At 30.3% G+C, this 25886-nt stretch overlaps 2 protein-coding genes across 2 annotated transcripts in view; both read right to left on the bottom strand.

The window, feature by feature from the left end:
• Nucleotides 1-15020, bottom strand: part of LOC128388054 (Na(+)/H(+) exchanger protein 7-like) — a 31571-nt gene extending 16551 nt beyond the window's left edge. The window contains exons 1-12 of the mRNA XM_053347402.1: nucleotides 14544-15020; nucleotides 14289-14330; nucleotides 14074-14145; nucleotides 13511-13592; nucleotides 13000-13137; nucleotides 12423-12498; nucleotides 12172-12360; nucleotides 10959-11258; nucleotides 10639-10865; nucleotides 10410-10565; nucleotides 9226-9315; nucleotides 8301-8694 (exon numbers count right to left, since the gene is read on the bottom strand). Coding sequence (XP_053203377.1) covers nucleotides 8301-8694; nucleotides 9226-9315; nucleotides 10410-10565; nucleotides 10639-10865; nucleotides 10959-11258; nucleotides 12172-12360; nucleotides 12423-12498; nucleotides 13000-13137; nucleotides 13511-13592; nucleotides 14074-14145; nucleotides 14289-14330; nucleotides 14544-14710 — 1933 coding nt within the window. The 5' untranslated portion in view covers nucleotides 14711-15020. The remainder of the gene's footprint in view (nucleotides 1-8300; nucleotides 8695-9225; nucleotides 9316-10409; nucleotides 10566-10638; nucleotides 10866-10958; nucleotides 11259-12171; nucleotides 12361-12422; nucleotides 12499-12999; nucleotides 13138-13510; nucleotides 13593-14073; nucleotides 14146-14288; nucleotides 14331-14543) is intronic.
• A 78-nt stretch (nucleotides 15021-15098) lies between these two features.
• LOC128388056 (putative transcription factor capicua) lies at nucleotides 15099-24761 on the bottom strand. The gene is given in 11 exon segments (XM_053347404.1): nucleotides 15099-15931; nucleotides 16044-16169; nucleotides 16666-16758; nucleotides 16943-17714; nucleotides 17717-19525; nucleotides 20072-20772; nucleotides 20865-21074; nucleotides 21163-22368; nucleotides 22641-22863; nucleotides 23049-23570; nucleotides 23735-24761. Coding segments are annotated over 11 exon segments (6609 nt in total). The 5' UTR covers nucleotides 24329-24761; the 3' UTR covers nucleotides 15099-15578.
• Nucleotides 24762-25886: the final 1125 nt, after the last annotated feature.

The raw sequence follows: 25886 nt of genomic DNA, 5'->3' as shown, positions 1-25886 counted from the left end.
GATCATCGCCCTGAATGATAATATAAAGGTAATATTCAGGTAAAAGGTTTTCATTTCATCTTATTTTCATCATTGTTTTTTTCCGATAACATGATTACTGAAATTATCTGTTGATATTTATTTATTATTATTGTTATTGTCTCATTTGCTTCCTCAATTCAGAGGGATTTTCATGATGATGGCTCATAATGAAATTCACTCCTACACTTATTTTCATCTGTTCATGAAATCAGGTAATGATGATTATAATAACCATCAAGACTTATTGAACTTTTCATTGGATGATGAATAAGATAATGAAAGTTTTATTGAAAAATCAGCTATATCATTTGGAATGGAGTAAAAGTCAAAAGAATTGTTATTGAGCTTATTTGATTGGAATACAATTAATTAATCATGATACATGTTGATGAATAAAAGTTTCATACACAGGTAGAGATGAAGGTGATTTTCAGTTTACCTGGAGGATATTATGATGAGTGAAAGGTTATCTACTTATTATTGATCAAATTGTTATTCAATATTTTTCCAACTCTTCTGAGCTCAATTCTGAAATTTCATCATCATTTATTCATTGATTAGTTATCCTGATCATCAATGGTGCTAACATTGGTGCTGATGATGGTGGGTGGAAGCGTATGAAGATTTCATATTACTAGAGAGATGATTCTGTTCCTGATTGTTGGTTAGAAAATCGTTTATATTAACAGTTATTGGTCAATTTTGTGTTCGGCAACAGGTTATGCTTCATGATATCAGATCTATTACTTGGTGATGAATTTTTCATGAGAATTGATTAGACTTTCAAATGGTCAACATTTGATTTTATTCATTGTAAATCGTTACTAATGGCTAACAATCAGCTTAGATTATCGGTAAACTGGTTGACCAGTCTAAAAGGATTCATTGATTTTGTTTTTGCTCTGCTACATTGTTACAATTTAGGTCAGCAATTAAGTTTAGATAATGAAAATGTTTGAGTGAAAAATGCTATTCAGTTGATTTATTGTTAACAAAATACAATTGACCAAGTCAATAGCAGATTGGTCACCTAACATTAATCAACACTTAGGTGGACAGTGACAATCAAAATGATAAATTGTTTGATAATCAAATGTCAACAATTTTGGTAAACAAACAATCAAGTTGATTATTTGCTTGACCCTTAGGCCACCAAGTCAAACTTTGCACAATATTAACCTTTACGATTGATATTGTGTAATATCCGTTCAGTTTAACTCATAAAAAATTTGGCTAATCTAAAGCATCATAGCAGAGTCTTGGTCAAGTGGACCAGTGTCACTGGTCAGTCCTCAGTCAGGTTTTAATGACCTTATAACTATTAATAATATTTTGATAGACACAATTGATTGAAAATCAGTTTGTTGAAAAAAATTTTCTTCAACTCAATTTTACTGAACAAAAATGACCCAAGTTGATCCTCGTGTTAAAAGTCATTCAACTTATCTAATCGTTTATCAATATCCCTGACAATGAATAATGGTCAATGAGTATCAGATGACCATTCATATCATGAAGCTTATTATTATCATCTGATATCTAATAGTTACAAGTTGATACAATGAACATGTAAACGTAACAAATACTCAACAATTCAAAGTAACGGTACATTGTCTTGGATACATTGTTAATCATTATCATGATGATAATGATTTAGATATGAAATTCAGACAATACCCTGAATAAAGTCAAATCTGTTTGATAAAGATGATCATGTATAAAAATATCACCATGATGTAAATACAATTATATCAACTGAATTTTCCAGTTAATTGAATCCTGAAATGATGAAAACAATTATTAATCATATCTATTAATAGATAAAGTTTTGATTGTATCACTTAACTAAAACTGTCACTAATCAATTGATTGTATAACCAATTGCACAAATAAATGTGATTAAATTAAAAATTATCATTAGTATTGATGATGTTAAGATGATGTTGTTGATGAGTTTTTTTAATTATTACTTTGATTTCAATAAGTTTATTGACTTGGATTAAATCAATTGATTGTGGAGTAAAATCAATTGTATTGATTTGTTTTCTTCAATCCCAAACAAATTGCTATCAGCTGAAAATCAAGTGTGATTAGTTGACGATTTAAATGATTACAATGTATTATTATTTTTGTCAAGTTAATCAAAAGTGTTGATGAAAAAAAGATAATCACTCAGATTAAATACTTAAGTATTGGCAGTTATTAATACTAATCCACTGCAGATGCTTCATTATCTTGAAAGTTATTAAGTTACATGAACATTTTGTTCTGACACCATGAAACTAACCAGAATTTTTCATAACATTCAGTTGTTATTAATGATAACATTTGATTGATTTTAAGGTTAAAGAATTAAAATATCCAATGGATTTGAGAAAAATATGATTATCAGCTAAAGAAATTCATAGAATCCTTTTCAATTTGAATTGGAAAAAACAATTTGATTCTAATTGTATAGTCAAAGTTAATCATTTCACGAATTTAAATCAATTAATCTGATGAAAATGAAAGATTTCAAGGTGAATGAAATTAGGAAACAATTATGATTCAAGTTACTTATATTATTAATATACATTTGAACTCCAATTGAACTTGTAATCAAATTAAATTTGAAACAATTGAAACAACAAAAACATGAGAAACTTTAAAAAAAACCAATAAATTCAATAATCTAATGACGACAATCAGAGTGTTGATGATGTTAAATTAAGATTATGATCTTAAATTGTAGTAGTAGTTTATCATTATAATAATGGTGTTGATCAGTTGTTAATTTAATTAATCTTTTGACTTGATACCTTTTCCATCAACATGATGAATATAATTTTGAGGTGAAAGTTAACAATAAGATGATGAGGATGTAAAGAATGAGGAAAGAACAGAAAAAAGTAACAATAAAGATGATGAAGATAAAGTGATGAGGATGCGGAAAGAAAAAGAGATGAAGACAAAGAGCTCTTGAAGATAAAAAGAAAGACATTGTAAAAGATGATGAAGATGATGATAATGATCTAATTATAAACTAAAAGATGATGATAATTTAGTCTTTTTTTAATTCTTAAATTCATTCATTTGAACACACGATAAGTTAAGCTACGAACTTATTATCGAACCGTTTAGAACTGTTTAATTGGATAAATCGTTGTTGTTGTTTTTTTCTCTTGCCGTCTCAACCTTTTACCTTATTATTAGTTAATTTCCAACAATTAAGGTTGTAAAACATTATAAATGTATTTATAATCATGTATAATCGGAAACCTTGATTATAACAATTAACTTAATGGTTATAATTAAATGATAACAATAAAACATGATAATGAGGATGGTGAAACTTTCAGCTAGATCAGCTTAACTTTGATAATTTAGTTAATGTTGTTGATTGGGATAAAATTAGGTGATAATTTGATTTGATTACAAATTTTCATTGACTCTCTCAGAACAATTAACTCTTAACATTAGTAAATATTTACTTAATTGTCAAACATTATGGGCTGATTGTTAGTCCTTGTCCTGAGATGACAATCACATCAAGAGAGTGAGAGGATCAATTGATTAGTAGTATTGATAATCTTGATCAACTTATATTATCAAAGAGTAGTAATTATATCAATTTCTTAATGAACAGGAAGTTAAACTCTGCATTTTATTTGAGAATCAAAGTTAATTACAACAATCAAATTGATTGTAAACAAGAAAATCAGTAAAACGGTTGAAACTTTTTTCCCTTTTCTCTTATAACTGAGATGGAGTAAAAATTATCTCAATTCTGTCTTCTTTTCCTCATCTTTCATTGTTCATATTTTTCTTGATAAAAGTTCATCATCATGAAACATGATACATTATTTTCTCATTCATTTAGTAACATATACATTTGTATGGATTCAAATATCGTCTCGATTTTAATGAGGTCATGTTAATATCAAACTCGTAATCCTTACAATTATTATTGATGATAATCAAATTGAATGATGAGAAAATATTAACAATAACTAATAGACTGAGTAAATGAACTGAATTAAGTTTAATATATTCAATTTGTAATGGAAAAGAACAAGAAAAAGTTTGTTTTTTTTTCTTCTCATTCTCAAAAGTGAATAAGTTAAAATATTATTATTATTGGCGATGATTTTATCATGATAATTTATTAATGAAAGTAAACTTCATGATTATGTTATTATCTGAACGAGTTTTCAAAATTAAAATAACAAAAAACTAAAGGTTGAAACAGATTAGCATCTCTATTGTAGCATCGACAATTTTGAATCAAAACTTTCAATCAAATATTAATCAACGATAAAATCTCACAATTCTGAAAGTTCATGAAATCAAGATTCTAAAAACTGAACTTGATATTAATCTTATATTTAAATATATTATTAAGAGTTATGAGTTATCATTAATACCTTTTAAAAACGATGATAATAAGATCAGTCTTATGATGAAGGTGAATAAGAAATGAAAATATTAAAGTTAGAAAATGATAATATTCAAAATGGAAACGAAAAAAAGTTTCTATTGAAATAAAATTACCATGTAATGGTCAAGTTATCATTAGAATGTGATAATAATATTGTGCTGGTCAACGAATGGTCAAGAGTGGGAGTTGGTTGACTTGACGAATTTGATTTTTTTTATTCTCGAACTTGTTGGATTCTTGTTATTAAATATGTAAGAGATTTCAAATAATTTGACCTTTAAATATTTAATAACATTTAAATTCTTAGTGATAATAAGATATTGATAACTTTCTGTACTTTCATGGTAAGTATAAGATTTCATATCTTTTAATGAGCTTTATCATTATAATGATTTCATGAGAAACTGTGATAACTTTGACTTTTGTTTCAAATCTTTTCCTCATGTTAACATGATAAACTTGATGAAAAATAATAGGCACTTTTAAGATGATACTATTATTATCATCATGATAGAGTTGTAATATTATCTATGATTTAATGATGATCTAGATTTATATTTACTTTTAATGAGTTGGAGTTTAAAGGATTAATTAATTTTTAGATTATAATTACCAGTGAAAAGGACAGAAAGGGTAATCCAATAGATGATTAAAGTTGACCAATTTAATGGTCGATTAATTGTTTTCCGGGTTAATATTGATGAACACATGATCTGACGATTGGTTGATTGTTAATTGTTACGATTAATTTTTTGTTCTAATTGTGTAACAATTTGGCAAAATTTAATGTTGATTGTTTTGTTTAATAGTGATGGATGTTGTTGTTGATGATGATGATGATGCCAACAATTAAGGTGAAGGGAAACTCAACAGATATTAGATTTCCAATCAATTATGTTGATGGTGATTATGATTATGATTATGGTGATAATTTTAATGATCTTAATTTGATTGCAATTATTATTAACTAGTGGCGATTGGAATCAACAGTTAGGAGGTAATTAGGTTTTTGTTTTTACTTTTAATGTCTTTGAACACATGAAACTAAGGAGGTTGTGGATGGAGATGAGGATGAAGATGATGGTTAATAGAAAAAAAAAGTTCTTCCAAAGGTGAGACAATCAGAGATGATGATGATTAGGATGATAAAGAGAGAAAGAGACGGAAAGAAATAAGAAATAAGGGAAACTATTGATAGAATCGTTTGGACACTTTCAGCTCGAAAACTTTTGTGAGTATATTTGGTCCATGGAGCATAAATTGGGAGAGAGAGAGAGAAAGTGATGATGATAAGAATGATGATATAGATGATAATGATGATAAAGATACAGAGAAAGGGAGAAAGAGGGAGAGAGAGAGAGACCATTGAAATAAAAGAAAGGAAAAAATCTTGAAATGGTGAGAATGCGCTGAGAATGTTTCAAGTTTCATGTACCTTCACTTATTCAAGTTCATCATGAATACATGATTCACTTGGAGTTCTGAGTCTGAATACCTTTTGAATACCCACTCCCACCCTTTTCTCAACTGTTTATCTCCTTTTCTTTTCTCTCTCACTTTCACTTTCTCTTTCTCTTTATCTTCCTTATCATCCTTTCACCTATGTGTGTTTGTATCTGTGATAAAAAAACACTTTGACGTTGATAAGATGATAAATTATTAAGAAGAAGATGGAAAAAGAATATTATTCATTGAAGATCTTTAAGGCTCCGAGATACTGATCATCATTTTATTATTATTATTATCATGATGATTCTGATATTGGACAATCCTATCAGTCTCTGACGAGGATATGAAACTTACTCAATTCATGGGAAATTCACTGATATCCCCATGAATTCAGAATCCATGTTATTATTAATATTATCTAAGATACTCTTATATAATATTTACCATGAATATTTTCATCTTTTCCTTTCATTCAATGAAGATAATATTATCTGAATAAGGTTCACATTTCTGTTGATAATATAAACAGAATTAGATTGAAAATAACTCATGAAAATTTTCACTCAACTTTTAAAATCTGAAAACTTTTTCAAGTCCAAAAAAAATTTTCGGTTTTTTTTATTATATTCAAACGAGTCTATCTCGATATTAACTTTATTCTGATTAAAGTTAATCCAGTTTAAATTGTTTACTATTAAAAAAATATTATTCTCAGCATGTTATTCTTGATAGTCCTTGATTGTTAATCATCGTGATCGTGGTTGGTAAATTGTTGATTGTTTTCAATGAAAATGAAAGTTTTCTGATCTTGGGTGTGTGAGTTGTGAATTTATAAATTCAATTGATTACTTGTTTGAAGTGTCAACAAACTGGTAACAATTAAGAGTTGATTGTCTAATTTTGACAATAATCAAGTAAATTAAAGTGAAATGAAGGGAGTTAACCATTAATTAATGGTAATGATTAAAAGATAAGATGATAAATTGTCATTGATTAACTTTGACAATCAAATGTATTAAAATTTTATTGAACTTTCAACCGTACAAATCATTGATTCAGATAATAAATATACCAAAGTTAAGCACGTTGAAAATGTTACCTTGTCACTACGATTTATTTAAATCACAATTAACTCATGATAAATTCATTTACAGGTAATTATTTATCAGGATTATATAAATTTGTAACCAACATGAGCCTTGGAAAGTCATGAATCCAAAAAGATGAAGGAAAAAAAGTTCTTATCATAAATAACTAATATTATTTACTGATTGATTTATTATTATGATTAAGATGATGATGAAAAAAAGTTAATCAGTTATGAACTTGATGTTGATGATCATTTTTTCAAATCAAATGATTAAATTGTTCAGCAAGAAATCACGTTAATCAAGTTAATAATAATATCAACTGTAAGCCCAGAGAAACCCAGAAATTATCATATATTAAGATATTGATGATGAATATTTTAATAGTCATAAAGAAAACATAATTACTTTTATCATGATAATCAATTAATGAGAACAATTAAAATCTTATTTTATAAATGTAAGAATCAGTTTGAAATTTAGAGTATTGATAATGTGAAAACAATTAACATGATGATCTTGATTAAAGAGGTGATTGTAAATTGTAATGATTATGAATTAAACGTTTCCACTAGACGAGCAACAATTTGAATTAATCAACAGTTATCAGACAATTTATTAATTTCTTGCCTGAAAGTTAATAATAATATGAAGGAAAAAAGTTATTCCCATGGAAGTGGAAAGAAATTTTTTCCAACCGGAACTCTGGTTAAAAAAGTTTATCATTTACATTCAATTTCTGATAATTTGATGATATTCAAGTTAATGGTTTTGATATTAATTCAATACTAAGGTATTATTACCACAGGTAATCAATTGTTTCCCGGTCTTGTAATGATATTTCACCATAGGAATCATTAATATTCACAATGTTGAGTCAAAAAGACAAGGAAAGAAGCAAAAAAAGTAATAGATATTTTTTGTGTTACCAATTCCCGGTGAGGATTCATGATAATATCATGATAATCATTGGGTAATAGTGATAAGTTTATTTAAAAAAAGCAAGAGTCAGATAATATCAAACATAATCATCATTAACATGAGTTTAATCAATGAATTAAATAATCAAGTTAATTGTTAACCATCAAACTGATTGTTGGGTGAAAGTATAAAAGTTACTCAGTATAAATTAAATCTAAATTATAACAATTATTTCATAGTCTCTTTTTTAATTGTTATGGAAACTTTATCTAATAATATTAACTCCTTGTTGCTGATTAACCATGAAAACTTTCAATTTGCTTTGGTGATTACATTAATTGTTGCTTGGATTTGATTTTAAATTTCTTTAATTGTTATGATACTTTTATATTATTGGTGTTTACCTGAAAATTTGGGTGTTGATAGTTTGATTGTTGCTTTTGATTTGTTTAATTTAGTTTGATTGTTTTCACTTTTCGTTGGTTTAATTGTCTTTTGAGGAGTTAATTTAGTTTGCTGATTGTTGGGTAAACTAATCCAAGAGTTAATTAGTGAACAAGCTTCCTTGGGAATGGTAAATACTCTGCTTATATCACAGACTTCAAGGAAAACTTCAGTAGGTGCAATTGACACCGGGTTCTGGTCCAACTTCGGGAATAATAAAGTACCTTTGTCGTCGAAAGCTTCAAATTGTCGAATTGGTTTATTTAGATCTGGATAAACGTCCTTCTCGGGAGTTTCTAAATTTTGAACATCATAACGATAAGATCGCTGAGCCGAGGAAACACTAGATGAATCCTAAAGTTAGAAAAAAGAATTTGAAATTTTACTTTAATAACAATTTTTTCTTCTTCTTCTTCTTTACTTCCTCATCAGTAAATTTCTCAAAATTCTGAATAAATATTGAACACAATGAATTTCTATCTACCCTGATTCATATAAATACAAAACTTAAGGTAAAACCATCAAAAAATAACGATAAAGTTCAGGTTAAATGTCAATAACTTTGAGGTGAATTTTTTTATTCCTCTTCTTTATCAACAGTTTTCTCATTGATTTATATATAAAAAAATCCTTTGTGTAGGTTTCAGATTTTCCCATCATTATCATGATAAGGACAAAATTCATCATGTTCATGATGAGGATGATAACTCATTAAGAATCAGAAAGATGTATAATAATAATAATAGCTGAAGGCTTTTCATTATGGAAACAAAGTTGATAATGATAACAATGAGTTCATCATCATGATGAAAATAATAATTGTAATAAGATGATGAGGTGGGAGATGAAGGAGTCAGGGGATAACATGGTTATTATCATATTTACCTGTTTGGATAAGATTTTATTTTCTTGATTAAATTTTCGAAGAAGAAACTTTTTCAAGAACTTTTCATTCATGATGGAGGCAATTTTTTTCTGTCCAAATGAATGAAAATCAGGTTAACCAATTCACCAAGTGTTCAGTTGAAAGATTCAGTTTCATGTGTTTCATTTGCAAAGACAAACCAATCCAGAGATCATCATTATCATCATGATACAAACAGTGAAAATTAGATGAGAGCATAAAAAGTTATTAGTATTGTTATTATCATGAAAGAAATGATTTATTGTTAACATTATAACAATTAGAATGATAAATTCAAAGTTCATCATGATGAAAATGAGCAATTTTCCTCTCTGTCTCTGATTCCCTCATGAATATTATCAAGAATTTGTCTTCAATTTCAACTGTCTATTAGTTTCTATTGAACATTTGAATACATATACGTTTAAATTAGATCTAAATTGTTGATTATTGTTATTGTTTGAGAAGTGAATTAAATCTTGAAACTATCGATTCGTTGGATACGAGATGTTCCCATGAAAACTATTGGAATCATCATCATCATTTTCTGATTGATGATTGGTGAACAATTTTTTCTTCATCTATTTCTTTTCAATAACTTTCACTCAGATGAAAAGTTCATCATGATGCTCATGATAAAGTCTATTTGGAATCAGTTAGAAACAATTGTCTAAAGAAAAGGTCAATCACTTTTTTGGGTTTTCCAATATTTCATCACAATTAAAAATCAACTAACTCTGAGAATTGATGTACTTTGAAATACCATGTAATTCATGTTGAATTAATTTCCACATTGAATGAGACAAGATCGATGATTATGATAAATTTGAAATGCTAATCGTCGGGTTCCCATGTTACTGTTAATGAATTGTTGATGAATTTCAATGTTCATTAAAGTTAATGATGATATTTGATATTAACAATCATCATTTAATCATGATCAGTATTTAGCTTTTCGTATCCTTAAAAATGTCACCACAATTAATTTCAATTCCTATTTCTTCATATCCTCATCTCTCTGTCTGTCTTATATTTAATTTAAATGTTTCACAATTGTAACACAAATTATCATAATGATGATTTAAATTAATCATTGTAGTTGTATCACATAATATAAATACAAGTAGGAATTAATTGTTATTTAAATTTTAATCACTCTACTTACCAACCAATGGAGTGGACTTTGCTGAGCAGCAATTATCTCAATTCCTTGCATCAACAACCGAGTCACCCTGTTATTTACCTCATACAGGTATTCACTTTCACCTTTCGTTTGAAGCTGAACTCGTAACATTTTAACAAGTGGTTTAGTTGTTGATCCCTAGAAAATAACAATCAATAACTTTGGTCAGTTTTCTCAATAAAAACTAATGGTCAGTAGGTTAAATTATTACCAGAACAAAAATAGTAAACAAAATGATGAACAAATTTGTTGTTGTTATTAGACGACGGGTTAACTTTATCGATTCTGTATCGGCAGTTTGATGGAGAAGAGCATCGGACAGTGAAAATGTTATCGCCCCTCGAAGACCACCATAGGCCATAAGAACTTGTTCTTCAAGATTTACAATTCGAATCCGTTGAAAATAAACATTCACAAAATAAGTTAACGCGAAAATGGCTACAAAAAATTGGACACAAAAAGTACCGTTAATATGAGAAAATATTCAAATGCTACGATGAAATTGTTCCGAAGATCGACCATTGAACTTACTCACAAATCTCGCGATTATACAATAAAATGTCGAGAATATAACAAACGATGTGTTCCAAACGTATTTAGTATTGACCAGTACAAGGCCCAAGAATAGGAAAATAATTGTCTCCGTAACCGACGAGGACAATTTAGTCAAGTACTTAACGGTTGTTTTTGATTTTCGACTGATATTATGATTCGCATATTCCGCTTGGAAAAGTCCACAGGTCATTAAGCTAATAATCGCCGAGAAATTCAATAAATATCCAGTTAGATAAGCCAAATAAGCTAAAACGATCACAATTAAAGGTTCAACGGCTTAACCATCAACAGAATAACATAAATATTAGAATGGAATTGAAAAAAAAAATTGTTAAAACTAATCAATTGAACGATTGTTTGATTGATGCTTTTTAATTGTGATCATAATGATGGCTATTGTGAAAGCGGAAGTGAATAAAATAATGATCATCTCGTTAATTGTAATCAGTAATTGATCAATCAATTAAAAGCCTTCCAGCATTTTCAGAATCGAGGTTTATTTTTTTCATTTCTTCCTCTTCCTCCTCCACCTCCCAGCAAATCCAATCAACATTATCTCACTGAATTAGTATCTGATCATCACCATGATCAAGTATTATCATAGCTTAATTACAGTGCGAAAATGTGAAATCAATTACTGAATTTACGTATTTTTTTTCATCACATGTTTGTATAGCTATAAACCCCTGAGGCTTTTTCAGAGTCAAAGGTAGCTGAAATCGTAAAGAAAATATAATGAATCCGAACTTTTTTTTTTCTCTTTCTCTGTTCTTTATACTGAAAAGTTCTAACTCATCGAATCTCGAATCATGATCCTGATAACAATTATCATCAAACTAACATTTACCAAATAATAATAATGATCATTGTCTTCATTATCTCAACACAGAGTAATCTAGTTACAAGGGATTGTCTCTTTGAGTTTGTCTCTCGAAAACCAAACAATTAACTTTTACACACGTTAATCATGATGATATCAGGATAATATTCAACATTTGCATAATCTGATTAAATCGTTTCTCACCCTTAATCATTTCAATCATAACTTAATTGGTAATCATAACCTTACAACCTTTGTAACTTCACTTGACATTAACGATGAATAACAATTTTGACACTAAAAAAGTATCAGTGTATAAAAAAAGACTGAGTTAATCAGTAAATTGTTGTCAGAATGTTAATAAGTTACCTTTTAATTTTCTATCAGTGGTTAATTGTGTTAATAGGCAAGTTAGAATTCCCCAAAATATACCAACACAAATACCACCAAAAGTAGATACAAGAAACGATAAAAAAATGAATCCAATGAGCTTTGACTTGGGATAGTTCGAGGTTGGAATTGATCTTATATTGTCGTACAAAGTGATCACAACAGCATCTAAATTGTTGAAATTAAATTGTCAATTAGAGTACAATTGTTAGTAATCAAGATAAACTTACCATTGAGTAAAGATTCACCAAATACCAGGAAATACAAGGCTTTATTAACATTAACCTCTTGAAACACCGACAGCACCTTAATTGTTGATGGTGAAAGTAGGTGAAGATAATCACAATTAAGGTGTAATATGAAAAGTACTCATAACAATATAATAGCAATAACAGACAATGAAACAATTAAAAGTTGATAATAACAATAAGGTTGTTTTAAAATGATCAATACAATTAATTGTTTGGCTTCAATTATTAATAACCTAACCTACTGATATTCATTAAGATGTATACTCAATGATTGAATGAATATCTATTTTTATTTGATTGTTGTTTACAGCAAAAACAACAATCAACAACAATTTATCAAATTGTTTAACTATTTTTAGATATTTATATTAAATATATATATAAAAACTATTGGATGTTGATATTATCATTATCATTTGTTATTACTAAAATTATGGTTATGAATATATAATCAAAACAAATATAAGGATAATAAGTAAAAAATTGAATTCTCAATTAATATAATATCATGATGATTTAATCAATGATTAACATGATGATGATTATTTAAACTTACAGCAACTGGATCAACTGCTGAAACAATTACCGAGAAAATAAATATTTCAACAGTGGGAATAAATTGTTTACCAAATAGTGATATCATTTGACTAAAGTAAATTAAATAAGCAACCAGGATGACATTCATTATCGTTCCCTGGGTTGATTACAATCATATTATTATTAGAATTGAATTAATATCAAATTACAAATGATAATCAATTTAAATTGTGTGTATCTTGTTATTTAGCTTGATGGTTTTACTATTAGTTTTTTTTCTCGTCCAAATCATTAACATTGTTATTGGTAAAATGTGAAGTGAATTAAGATGATGATGATAATCATTATTATCATGATGGTTGTAATTGATTAGATTAAGGTACAAAAAGGGTTAATGGTTAAGGTAAAGGTTTTCACATTTCTAAGTGATTGTAATACAATTAACTAATCGTGTTCTTGTAATTGTTGTTGTTGTTGGTGGTGGTGGTTAGTTGATTAGTTGATTAGAGATAATTAACTTTGATACTTACAACGACTGCAAACATTATTATGGTTCCAATGTTACCAAAAAATGATTGGTGATAAAGTTCATAAGATGAATCCAGGACGATTCTTGATTAGTATTATTATCAGAATATGATGAAAGTGTAATTAAGTTAATTGGATAACAACAGTTTGTTTATTGCGATGAAAGGTAAGGAAAACTGATTAATCACCTACAGGTTAATGGTTGTATTATATTGTTGATTGTTTGTAATCATTATTGTTAGTCATGATGGTTCATCAACAAATGGATTAAAGTAACAATTTAAATTGTCTCTTAGATAATGTTCAATGGGAAACCTTGACATGATATAATTTTCTTGGTTTTATTGTCAAAGTTAAGATTGATGATTATGTTATTTGTTATTTGTTATATTAAATGGCAAGAGAATTTAAATTTTTACAGTTAACTATTGTTGATCGTTATTGATTAGGTAACAATTTATGAAATTTATGAGCCGGAATTATATAAGTTCCGGTTGTAACTTTTTTCTCATCAATAATATGAAATTCAAATGAAAACTTATCTCATGTTGATGATAAAACTTACGGAGGGAGTAAAATGAAATTGAAAAGACTTGGAGTGAATTCTGGTAGATTATTTGACTTGGAATCCATTATGCTGAGTATGATGATGACCACCATGTATGGAGAAAGATACATGAGGAAGATGACGAGGAAGAAAAAGAGAAGAGAGAAAAAAATGACAACATTAAATTAATATGATGAGAAAAAAGAAAACAACAAAATCAACTTTTCCCTTACACAATCAATAAGCCAACCAAGATTCCAAGAAGGATGAGAGCACTTTTCATGGGGAAAGAATATATCATGAAGATGATGAACATTGAAAAAGAATAAGAAGAAAAAATGAGAAAGAATCTAAATTGAGTTTATTTTGATTTTCTATTGAATTTTCATCTCCATCTTCATCTTTTTTTTCACTTTTTCTTTCAAACAGTTTGGTTAATTGTTTCGTTCTTTCAACAAGAATCAACTAATAGAACTGAATTTAATTACCATGATTCGGGTATATTGTTGAGTACTTTTCGATTCTTGAAATAAATTATCTTGATAATTGTCGTAATTAAAAGGAGAATTGAAAATGAAAGGTAAGTTCCAGTCTCGTTCCATTTCCAGCCGATCAGGAAGTGATTTCCATATATCGATGAATTAACTGATTCCATAGATGAGAATTAACAATTAACCATATTAGAAACAACAAACAGTTACACAATTAAGACAATTGTGACTTAGTAATTGATAATTGTAATTGTGTTAATTACTTTTAGAATCCGTTTCTTTAATTTCCAATGCTTTTTTTTGCCTTATTCCAATCCCTTAATTGTCACGTATTAATTAACACAATTATGTATATACATTAACTGGTTACTTAATTTATCTTTACGGGTGTAATTTCAATCTAATTAACTAATTGTTTCACCATTGATTGTAATACGATCATAGTAAAAGATTATGGTTACATCATTAGTCTGATTGAATTGGTTAATTTGAAACATTGTAAATTAAAAAGCATATAATTTACATATCGAGAGTAATTTAAATATATATAACTCATGATTGAATCAATTAATTTAATGAGTGAATTGATGATTTATACAGCAAATAGATAATTATTAATTGTATGATGTAATACATTGATTGTGATTTGTTATCAGGAGGGTTTTGTAGTTTTGTTTTAAATTGTTTTGTCTTTCAAGTGATTCAATATGATTTTAACAACACTTAGTGATCACAGTTAATTAAACACATGGAGTAGGTTTTTGTTTTCATATTTAACTCAATTACAATATTGGAACTTATCGGGTTAAGGTCACTTTTAAGGTCATGGAAACACACAAACACATAGGCACTGGAAAAAAGAAGGGAAAAAATAAATATCATTTTTAAAGTGAATTTTTGTCACATTTTCGTTAAGGAAATATCGAGATAAAGAATAGATTGTTTTTCTTGTTGTATATATGAGAATTTGGGTTTTGTTTATCAACGATATTAACGTTGAATTTTTGGAGGCAATGGGGTTAATACAATTGATTATTTTTCGTTCTCGGAAGTTATCATGGGTTCTTGTTGTTGTTGTTGTTGTTGTCCAGTATTACGATTCTTTGATGAGTTATCTTCATCAGTAACTGTACTATTATTACAGGTTGATGTATCCATTGGTTGTTGTCCATAAAAATATTGTTGCTTTTCGAGATCTACTTTTTCAACGGAACCAATATTACAATTAGATGAATCACCAGCAATTACAACCTTATTAATACAATTTGTAGTATTCATGCTCGTAGAATCAGTGGTAGTACAATTTATCATTTTACCACCAAGATGAGATGATGAAGAATTACTTGTCTCATTCATCTTTCCATTCTCGTTATGCTCTTTCAAAGCTAAAAGAAAAAGGATAAAACAAAACAAATCAGTTGATTAATAAATCGAGTTGAGGTTTTCTTTGGACAATAAGTGATTAGAATCGTTGATTGTTTCCAATTGACAACTTACCAGAATTCGGGGTCATTGGTGTTGTTGCCATGAGTTTTTGTCTAACCTCTCGTATCTTCAATTGTAAGGTATGTTTATGAGGGAAGACGTTACTGAAACGCTGTTGAAATGATGCGGTTTCTTGAGCTGGTAAATCAATAGATTAGCAGGTTAAAGTGAGAAGAGAAGAGAAAAGAAAATAATTAATTAGTCAACAAGGTTGAGAAAAAAAAAGATACATCAACGTGAGAAAAAGTCACAACGTTAACATGAGACATCAAATGATTGATCATGACTAAAGTTACGATTTGATTGCTACTCGGGTCAAAAAGGTCTCAAAAGTTGTTACTCGCTAATCCGTTATGACGAATCCACTTAAAAGTTAATCTTTCGTTCAACTGGTTTGAGTCACATATCAATTTAAATGCCAATTAAATCAAATCATAACATGTACATTTCTAGCAATTGCTAACAGTTAAGTATAATTTGAAACTTATTGTTTCATCTAATTACAACGGAAAATTACTGGTCACATGTTTACTTAATCGTTTTGCTTTTTTATTCATTGATTGATGAATAATACTCAATTTTCAATTGCTCTTATATCACATCTTTCATTTAATTATGGATGTTTTATAATTACCTGTAGGCCAAAAGCCGCACTCGTTGAAAAATTGCATTACAAGTTGTCTTCTTTGATCAAGGACTCGTCGGTTAGATGATTTGTCAATGTCACCTGAGAGAGAGAGAGAGGAAAAAACAATAACTATCATTAATATCGTTGATTAACAGATGAATGAATATAAAAAAAAATGACACAAAATTATGACTGAATTGTAGATTGTTAATTGATAACAAGTGATAAATATCTGATGATGATTACGAGAATCAATTTAATTAATTGAGGTGTAAAATCTTACCTCCAGGAGTTTTAGGTGATTTTGGTGTTAACGGTGTGTTTATATTCTTGTTTTTTGAGTAATCGGGATTGTTACAGTTACTTGTCATCTTTGAATAAGTAACTGATGCAATCGCTTCACCTAAATTGAAATTCGGCCCGAAAAACTTTTCTCCTGAACTCAGCGAGCCAGGTTGGATATTGCGACTATTATTCATGGGATTTTTGGGAATTGTCATGATTGATGAAGAAGGTAATCCAGCTGATATTGATGATGACGATGAAGACGTTGATGGCACTGGTGTTGGAGTTGGAGTTGGGGTGGGTAATGATGATGATGCTGTTACTACGGACAAAGATGTTGTTGGTGATGAGATTGATGATGACAATGATGACGATGATGTCACAATAGTTGTTGGTATAACGGGAATCGTTGGTGTTGTCATACTAACGATATTATTATTTTTACATGATGAGAGAGTTGGTGTTGAAACCAAAGATATTGAGCTTCTTTGTTTCTTTCTGTACGATTGAACAAATGCCGTTGGTGAGAATGGTAAAGGTGTACTTGGTGCTGATGTAGCGACACTTTTGTCTTCTGGTTTGAATTCAGGTAATTGAGCAAATTGTTGGTCAAAATTAACTTCGTCCAATACCTTATCCATTGTGTCTTTAGCTTTATCTTTACCATTATTATCTTGATTATCTTGGTTATCTTTGTTTTCATCTTTAACATCTTCCTTTTTATCATCAATAGAATCACCAATAGTAGTAAATGGATGAGAAACATTATCGACATTCCTATTGGTCGTCTTATCATTGTCTTCATCTTTTTCTGGTCATCATCATTTTTATTACCATTCGTTTTATCAAATTGTGGTTTACTGAATTGTTTGAGTTGCATGTAAACCTGATTTACTTGGTCATTTGTACTCATTTTTGACACTTTTTGTTCATCGGCAAATTCATTGAAGTTAATTGATTTGTTTGTATCATCATTACATTTGGCACTTAAATTAAGATCATTTGTATTGTTGTTGTTGTTGTTGGTTCCCGAAAGTTTCTTGTTTCGGATTTTACCCAATTGAGCAGGAGTTGGAGCTAAAACAAATTTAGGCTCATTTGTTGATGTTGATGTTGATGTTGTGCTTGGTGAGTTTGAGTTTGGACCACTCTCAATGTTTGATGATGATAATATTGCAGAGGGAGGCAGAGGAGGCGATGGACGATGAGGATTATTATGTAAAGATTGGTGTGCATGTGCATGTGGATATTGATGGTGTGGGTGTTGGTTGAGGTGTTGGTTTGTTGAATAACTATTACGTACATTAGCTAAAATATTTTGTTGTTGCTTTGATTGCGAAGTTGAAATCAAATCATGATTAAACTTTTTATGTAATTGCATTACTGGCGGTGGTTGGTGAGGTGATGAACATATTGGACTTGGACTCAGTGAGTAAGGTGTAATTGAGGTTATTGTTGGTAATCGGTTTTGTTTATTAGTATTATTATGACCTGAATGGGCCACAATTACCGGAGACCTTTGGCTAACTTGATAAGATGTTGTTGTTGACGATGATAATGACAATGATGATGGAGATTGTGATGATGATTGTGATGTTACTGATGATGGTGGCAAAAGTGGAGAGGCAGATGAATTGTTATCATTGTTTAGAATAAAATTCGAGACAGTGGAAGAAAAACTTGGTGTTTGAGATATTCCACTTCCACTTCCAATTCCAATTCCACCTCCAGTTTCACTTGGTAAAGAGAATCGAGAATGAGAGAAAATCGGAGGTGCTGAATGAATTATCATTTCGTTTGCACTCGTCATTCGACCGCTTAGTTCCAGAGGCGATTGTTGTTCACCTGATGAGTGCAACATAAAGTTATGCTTCTGAGAGATTGATGGTAATGGAGATGTAATTGTTACACCATGAAGACTTAAATCAAGAGAAGATGATTGTGTTGGAGTTATCGGTGTAATTGGTGTGGCCGGTGTATTCAACGGAGAAAATATTCTCTTGTTAAATGGAGCTGAAGTTGGAGTGCGAAGATCAACAGGTGAACTAAATCTAACTGAGTGTCGATTACGAATCTCTAATTGATCACAACTTTCAGTTTCCATATAACTTGTGCTTGCGACATCTTCATTGATCAATTTCAGTGAATAAGGTTGAGAATTGTGTCCACTAGAATCATTCACAGCACAATCCATATTCTCTTCATCTGGTCCATCATCAGATTTAGATTTTCTTTTCAATGATTTAACTGATACTTTCTTCTTAGACGAGGCCACATTCGAATAGCCTTTTGAAGTTACAGTTAAAGATGATGAAGATGATGAAGAAGACGAAAGAGTTGAAGAGGTTGTAGTAGCATTGATGTTGGTGTTGGTGTTGGTGGTAATTGTTGTGGTTGTATTTTCCATTGAAGGCGAAAGAGTTTCTCCAGTTTCTAACCCAGAGACTGATCCAGTTCCTCCTTTTGAACACCATTTCCAATTTGGATGTTTCTTGAAATGAGCTTCTTTTACTTTAAATGCAAGATCGTTGTATTTCTCTTTCTCTTCTTTCTTCAAACTGTACCACCATTCACCTAAAATCTGTTGCCAAAGGAGAGAAATAAAGAGATAATCATAGTGTTAGAAAATTTAGAATGTAACAAAAAAGAAACACTTAGAAATTCAATAAGTGTTGAGATGAAATCATTGAGCTCAAAGAGAAAATACTAATTGTGTATGTAAGAAGTTGCTTGATGCCAAAAATTGAGAATGAAAATGAGTCAATTTTCATAAGAGTAAAAACTGTTTACACAAAGTCTAAGACTATTCAAGGTCGTCAGAAAAGATGAGAAAGATAATCAAAGTGAAACAAGATAATGAAAATTTTGTAAATAGAGAATCTTAACAAACGATTACGATGGAGAAAGTCATTTACACTGGAACAATTAGTTAATAATCGTAACTGTAATACACTTGATGGAATAAATATTGACAGTAAATATAAGAACGTAAGTAAATGTGATGCCAAAAATATGATTGCACTTACACAGCTGATTGGAAAATAGTTTTAAGTACAAGTGAAAGACAATCAACAGAATCAACAATGAGAATCTCAATGTGCATCAATTATTAAATTACAATAATTACCTTGCTAACAGTTCGATTATCGCTGTTTGGATGACGTTGATGAACTAAAGCTCGATGTCTTTTCGAGAAAATCATAAAGGCATTCATGGGTCGACGAATGTGTTGTTTAGATGATGATTTGTTTTTCTTTCCACTGTTATTATTACCATTGTTGTTGCTGTTGCTGTTGTTGGGATTATTAGGCTCATCACCTTCATTATCATTATCATTTTCATCATCATCAATGGGATTATTATTGCACATCTCTCCTTTTTTGCTCGACTCTTTTGAGCCATCTTGTAAGGCACTACAAGATTTTGATCGTCCCCTTGAGGCTGATATTACACTCGAAGATGATGATTTATCAATTGAATCATCTATTGTTACTTTGTCACCATAACTTTCGCCATCCATCATTACATTTCTGTTACTATTTCTGTTACTATTGGTACTGTTGTTGTTATTATCATTTTTATTGGCTGATGATGAAAATACTTCATCGTCATCATCTTCTCCTCCTACACCACCACTAACATCTATTTCAATGTCATCATCTTCGTCTAATTCATTCTCAGAATCAGAGAATTGAGGTGGAGCACTTCGAGGAGGTGAATGTGGTCCATTCGGTGATATATTACGATGAATTGGTAAGGAATTGGTGGAATACCAAGGAAATAAAGGCATTTCTGTATTAGAAGATGATATCGAAGATGGAGATGAACCTATTTCGATAAGATAACGAAACAAAGTTTTATTAATTTTCTTATGATAAAACTAATCCGATTAATCTGATTGTAAAGACAAAATCACTTACATGAAGCGCTTATATTGTTAGGTAATAGCCAATCTTTAACAAGATGACCATGACTATGTGGCATTGGATTGTTTTTGTCACCACTTCGGCTAATGTTTGAAATATTAACATTATTGTGATGAAAATTGCTATGGAGTCGTAACGAGTCAATTGAATGCCAAGGGAATAGAGGCATCTCAGTATTTGTCGTTAGAGCCGATGGAGACGAACCTGTTTGATAATCGATTGGAATTAGAAATGATTAGTTTCAAGCTAATTTTCCAATTCAATAGAAAGTTGCAAGAAAATTAAAACTTACACGAACCATAAATACTTGGAGGTAACAACCAATCCTTGACCATTGGTACATTTTGACTAAGTAGTTTATGATTATTGCCACTATTGTGGTGATGTCCATTTCTATTAATACTCTCAGGTGATCTTGATTTATCTTCCCATCTCTGATTGATAGATTGATTAACCAGATTATTACCACCAAGATATAAGGTTGGAATAAAGTGAGCAACTGGTGGTATTGAGGGTGCAAATGAAGAGGGTAAAGTTGATGTGACTTGTGATGGAAATAAAGTTGCATTTTGTGAGGTATGAGGTGATAATGGTATTGAATTTGCCTGTCCAGGGTGATGATGATGAGGATGATGTTGGTGATGATGATGGTAATATGGTTTATCATTATTATTATTAGATATAAGTCTAGCTGCCATTAGACCAGATCTTGTTCCAGCAACTAAGCTCATATCATTGGGTTTGATAACTGCTTGGCTTTCTGATTTAGGTGAGGTACGAAGTGAGATCAACATATTGGCAGCTTTTGTTGTATCAAATGATGATGAAGGATAACATAGTGATGAGGATGAGGATGATGAAGAAACAGAAGTGGAAGATGTTGTTGATGAGGCAGAAGATGAAAATAGTGATGCTGCTGAGGTTGCAGAAGAAGAGACTGAGAATGAAGGAGTAACAGAGGCATTTAAATTTTTCTGAGATTCGGATGAATGCAATGTTGATAAACCATTCTCTCCAAATCCAGGATCATTATTATGATGATCATCATCATGAGGCGATTTATTTACTGAATTATGGATTACATTGGGCAATGGACTGGGTGTTTTTGAGACTCCTTTCATTTCATTTGCTATCGTCAATGAGGTTGTTGTGCAAGTTGTTGTTAAAGTAGCCGCTCCTATGAGCATATTGGATGACCAAACGCCGTTATTACTACAAGCTGATCCACTTCCCGGTGAATTGTTAATCGATTTCATGCTTAAATGTCTCGAGCAGAAGCCGCGCCTTTGCGATTCTTTAGTACAATCTTCTTTTGAACATAATCGCCTCCATTGTTTTCCATTGAACTTTTTACGAATTCCACTTGCCGATGATACGATATCACCTTTTTTATACTTGTTTGGGTTAACAATTCCTTGATCAGTTGACGATGAATTTCCACCAATTTCATTACCACCATAAGATGAAATGGAATTCAAATGATGAGTGGAAGACGACCCTGTGTGTGCGTGTGAGTAAAATGAAAAGAGAGAGAGTAAGTAAAAAAGTACAAACGAATGATTAAAAGTGATTTCAATCCATTTCATTTCTAAATTGTGAGTAGGAGGAAATTTTTTGAACAAATATAGACAGAAATGAATAAAAAATAGTAGTGGGAGAGAAATTACAATAATACCGTGTCAAGAAGAGTTGAATTGAGAGAGAATGAGGGAGAGTGAGAGAGAAGCTTAAAGATGACTTAAAGAATATTTAAAGAAATTTAATAATTACCTGAATCGAGTAAATGATTTGCAAAGCCCACAGATCTGTAAAGAGGTGTTGTTGGGGTTGAAGGTGCTGAATCCACGGTTGAGTCTGTATTATACTTGGCGTTATCATCATCATCGAGCTCATCTCCTGAGTAACTATGATCAGCAGGTGATTTAATCAATCTGGGAGATTGAGATTGGTTAAAGTATTGTAATTGAAGCTGTCGTTCAAATTGTTGCTGTTGCTAAATAGAGAAGTGAAAAGAAAAATGGAGAACGAGGAGAGAGAGAGAAAAGTTAATTACTTGATGAGATTGAAATAGCAAAGAGAGAGAGAGAGAAACGAAAATTGTCTTGTGGCTTATTTAAGAATAGAAATTCATGAATGAAGAACATTTTTTGTTGGTATTTGTAGTTTTCATGAACGTACCGAGTAAATTATGATATCAGGGCGTTTCATTTTCTCATGATTACTCGGTGAATTAACATCTTGAACACAGTTTTCTAATGGCGATGTTTTCTTGGTTGGAGTGGGTGGTAATGGAGATGTTACTGTTGATGGACATGATGGTGAAATAATATTGGAAGAAGATAAAGTTGGAGATGGTGATGAAGTGTGAGATGATGTTGATTTTTCCATTGACAAATTATCAACTTCTTCCCACCAAGGAGGTTTAAGAAGACGTATATTAGCTCGTGATACTTTAATGAATTCACATTCATTGAATTTAACCACATATCTGGCACTGGATAAAGAGTTTGGCTCAGTGGATAAAATATCAGCTACGATTCCTTTACGAAATAGATTCTCTGACTCTGGACACCGGGAGACAACATCAAGACCAATGGTGATTTGATTAGGAGATGGGCAACTATCGTTGATAATACTACTGCAATCAAGTGGATTGAAGTAGACAAATTTATCTGCAATTGTTTCATCTTTATCATCAAACTGTGAAAATGTAGGCAAAAGAAAAGATTAAATTTTACTTATCTCATTCACAAAGAACATGTTAATTAATAGAAGAGAACATAATTTAGAATACAATCAAATAAAATAAAATAGAATAGAATAAAAAAAATAGAATAAAATGAAATGAAAATAATTCTACTTACTTTAACACCAACTTTACATTCTCGTTTTAAATAACAATTGATTTCACCTCGTTGATAATAGTTACCCAAACGAGCGATAACACGATAACCACACCAATCAGTTAGATCTAATGTCAATTCTTTACTACTGTCAATACAATTGTCATCATCAACATCAACATCATCTTCATCATTTTTAAAGCTTCTATTGATAACATGTTCCAATGATGTTTGTTGTTGATGTTTTAAGGCCTCGTGTGTTTCAGTGTTACTACAACTAATATTATCTTTGTCACAATACAAGTTGTTGTTACTCTTATTGATAACGGTGTTGTTGTTATCATCAGCAGCGATATTTGTTGATACATCGACACAATTTAAAATAGTATTTGTAGTAACACCATGGCTTGGGTTAGTATTAACTATTTCTCTATCATTAACTTCAATTGAAGAGGTTGAAGTTGTTGATGACCAAGGAACATTTTTATTATCCTCTAAGCTCTCAAGTTGAAATTTACGTTTTTTTGGCACTTTTTTGGGTTCACCTCGTGTTGTTGTTGTGGTTGTGGTTGTGGTGGTATCGAAGTTGTGTTGAAGCACCTCACTTGTGGCCATAGTTGATGATAAACAATAAGAGAATTTATAAATCTAACTGTTTATATTCCTTTTTTTTTCTTTCTTTTCTCTCTCTCTCTCTCTCTTTCTCTTTTCCTTTCCTTGACTCGGTGGGCAAAAACAACTAAGAGAAAAACACTGTCAGAGAAAGAGAGAGAGACACCACAAAGAGAAGAAGAGAAGTTGCCAATGAGTAGAAAACAAAGCAAGGAGAAGAGAAAACAAAAGAGAACAAAAAAAGAGAGAGAAAAGAAGAAGAAATTAAATTAAATTAGAAAAAAAAAGAAAACATTATGCAAAAAAAGTATAAATGAAATTAAAAAAAAAGAGAGAAATTGAAGTTATTTGTAAGAGTGAAGAGTAACCAATGCATTGGAATAGAAAGAGAGAGAAACCAAAGAAAAAGAAATCAAGTGAGAAGTGACATCTACTTGTGACGAATAGAAATTGAAAAAAAAGAGAGAAAAAAACCAAAGAGAAACGAAGAGAAAGAAGATGAGAGAGAAAAGAAAGAAAACATTGGAAGAGAGAAGATGATGAAGAAGAGGATGTTGGGGATGATGATGATGATAAAAGAAAAAGAAAGAAAAAGAGGCAACAGAATTAGAGGAGTGAGAGTAAAAAACAAGGTAAGAAGAAGATGAAGATGAGAAGGTTGAAAGTGTTTCTTTTTGAGAGAGAAACAGAGAGAGAGAGAGAGAGAGAGAGAGAGAGAAAGAGTCTAGGAGACGAGGAATAAAAGAGGAGACAAAGAGATGATGATGGAGAACAGGTAGTTGAGGCCTTAAGCTATGTAAACTATCCCAGGTATTTGTGATTCTCTTCTCTCTCTTTTCATCTTCATCTTTTCTCTTACAACGATTTCCAATGTACACACAGCTGAATCACTTTTCGCCATCTACATTGACAATTCTTACCACAGGTAAAGAGAATTGTCTTCATTTATTTTCTTTTTTTTTCTTATTCTCTTGCAAATTTATTTGTCTTTCTTTTTCTTTCTTTCTTCTTCTTTCTTATCTTCATCATTGTTTGCAAGAAAAATGTCTTAGTTTAGTTTTAGAACAATTATCTTCATCTTCGCCTTCGTGATTCAGTTTGTGTGTTGGAGCTTTTGGTCCACCTCATCCATTTTTCTCTTTCTTTTCTCTTTCTTTACCTGTTGTTATTTGTTTTTCTTTTTCTCTTTCGCATCTTTCGCACCTTCTCTGTCTTCTTTTGTTTAATGTAATCTCTCTCTCTCTCTCTCTCGCATTGTTGTGTTAACTGAAATAAACTGTTAATTGATTGTTTGTAAATTCCTTGGGCTTGTTAGTTTGATTGATAGAAAGTCACTAGACCTCAGCGATGATTAAATTGATTTCTTATTCGTTGGCTTTTGATTTACCTTTTTTTCCTCTAAATTGTTGCAATTTGTTGATAAATTGTTTGTATATTCACTGATTGGTGGTCATCATCATGTTAATTGTGACTCTGATTGCAAAATTGCTGCAAATTACTCATTTTAATTGTTGTTCTAGTGGAACAATTATCTTTCTTTCCCTTGGTAATTGTTGTAATC

This window comes from Panonychus citri, unplaced genomic scaffold (assembly GCF_014898815.1).
Source record: "Panonychus citri isolate SS breed McGregor unplaced genomic scaffold, ASM1489881v1 Contig00095, whole genome shotgun sequence".
NCBI classification, from domain to species: Eukaryota; Metazoa; Arthropoda; class Arachnida; order Trombidiformes; family Tetranychidae; genus Panonychus; species Panonychus citri.
The sequence above is the reverse complement of the archived record's forward strand: the minus strand, read 5'-3'. Positions and strand labels throughout refer to the sequence as shown.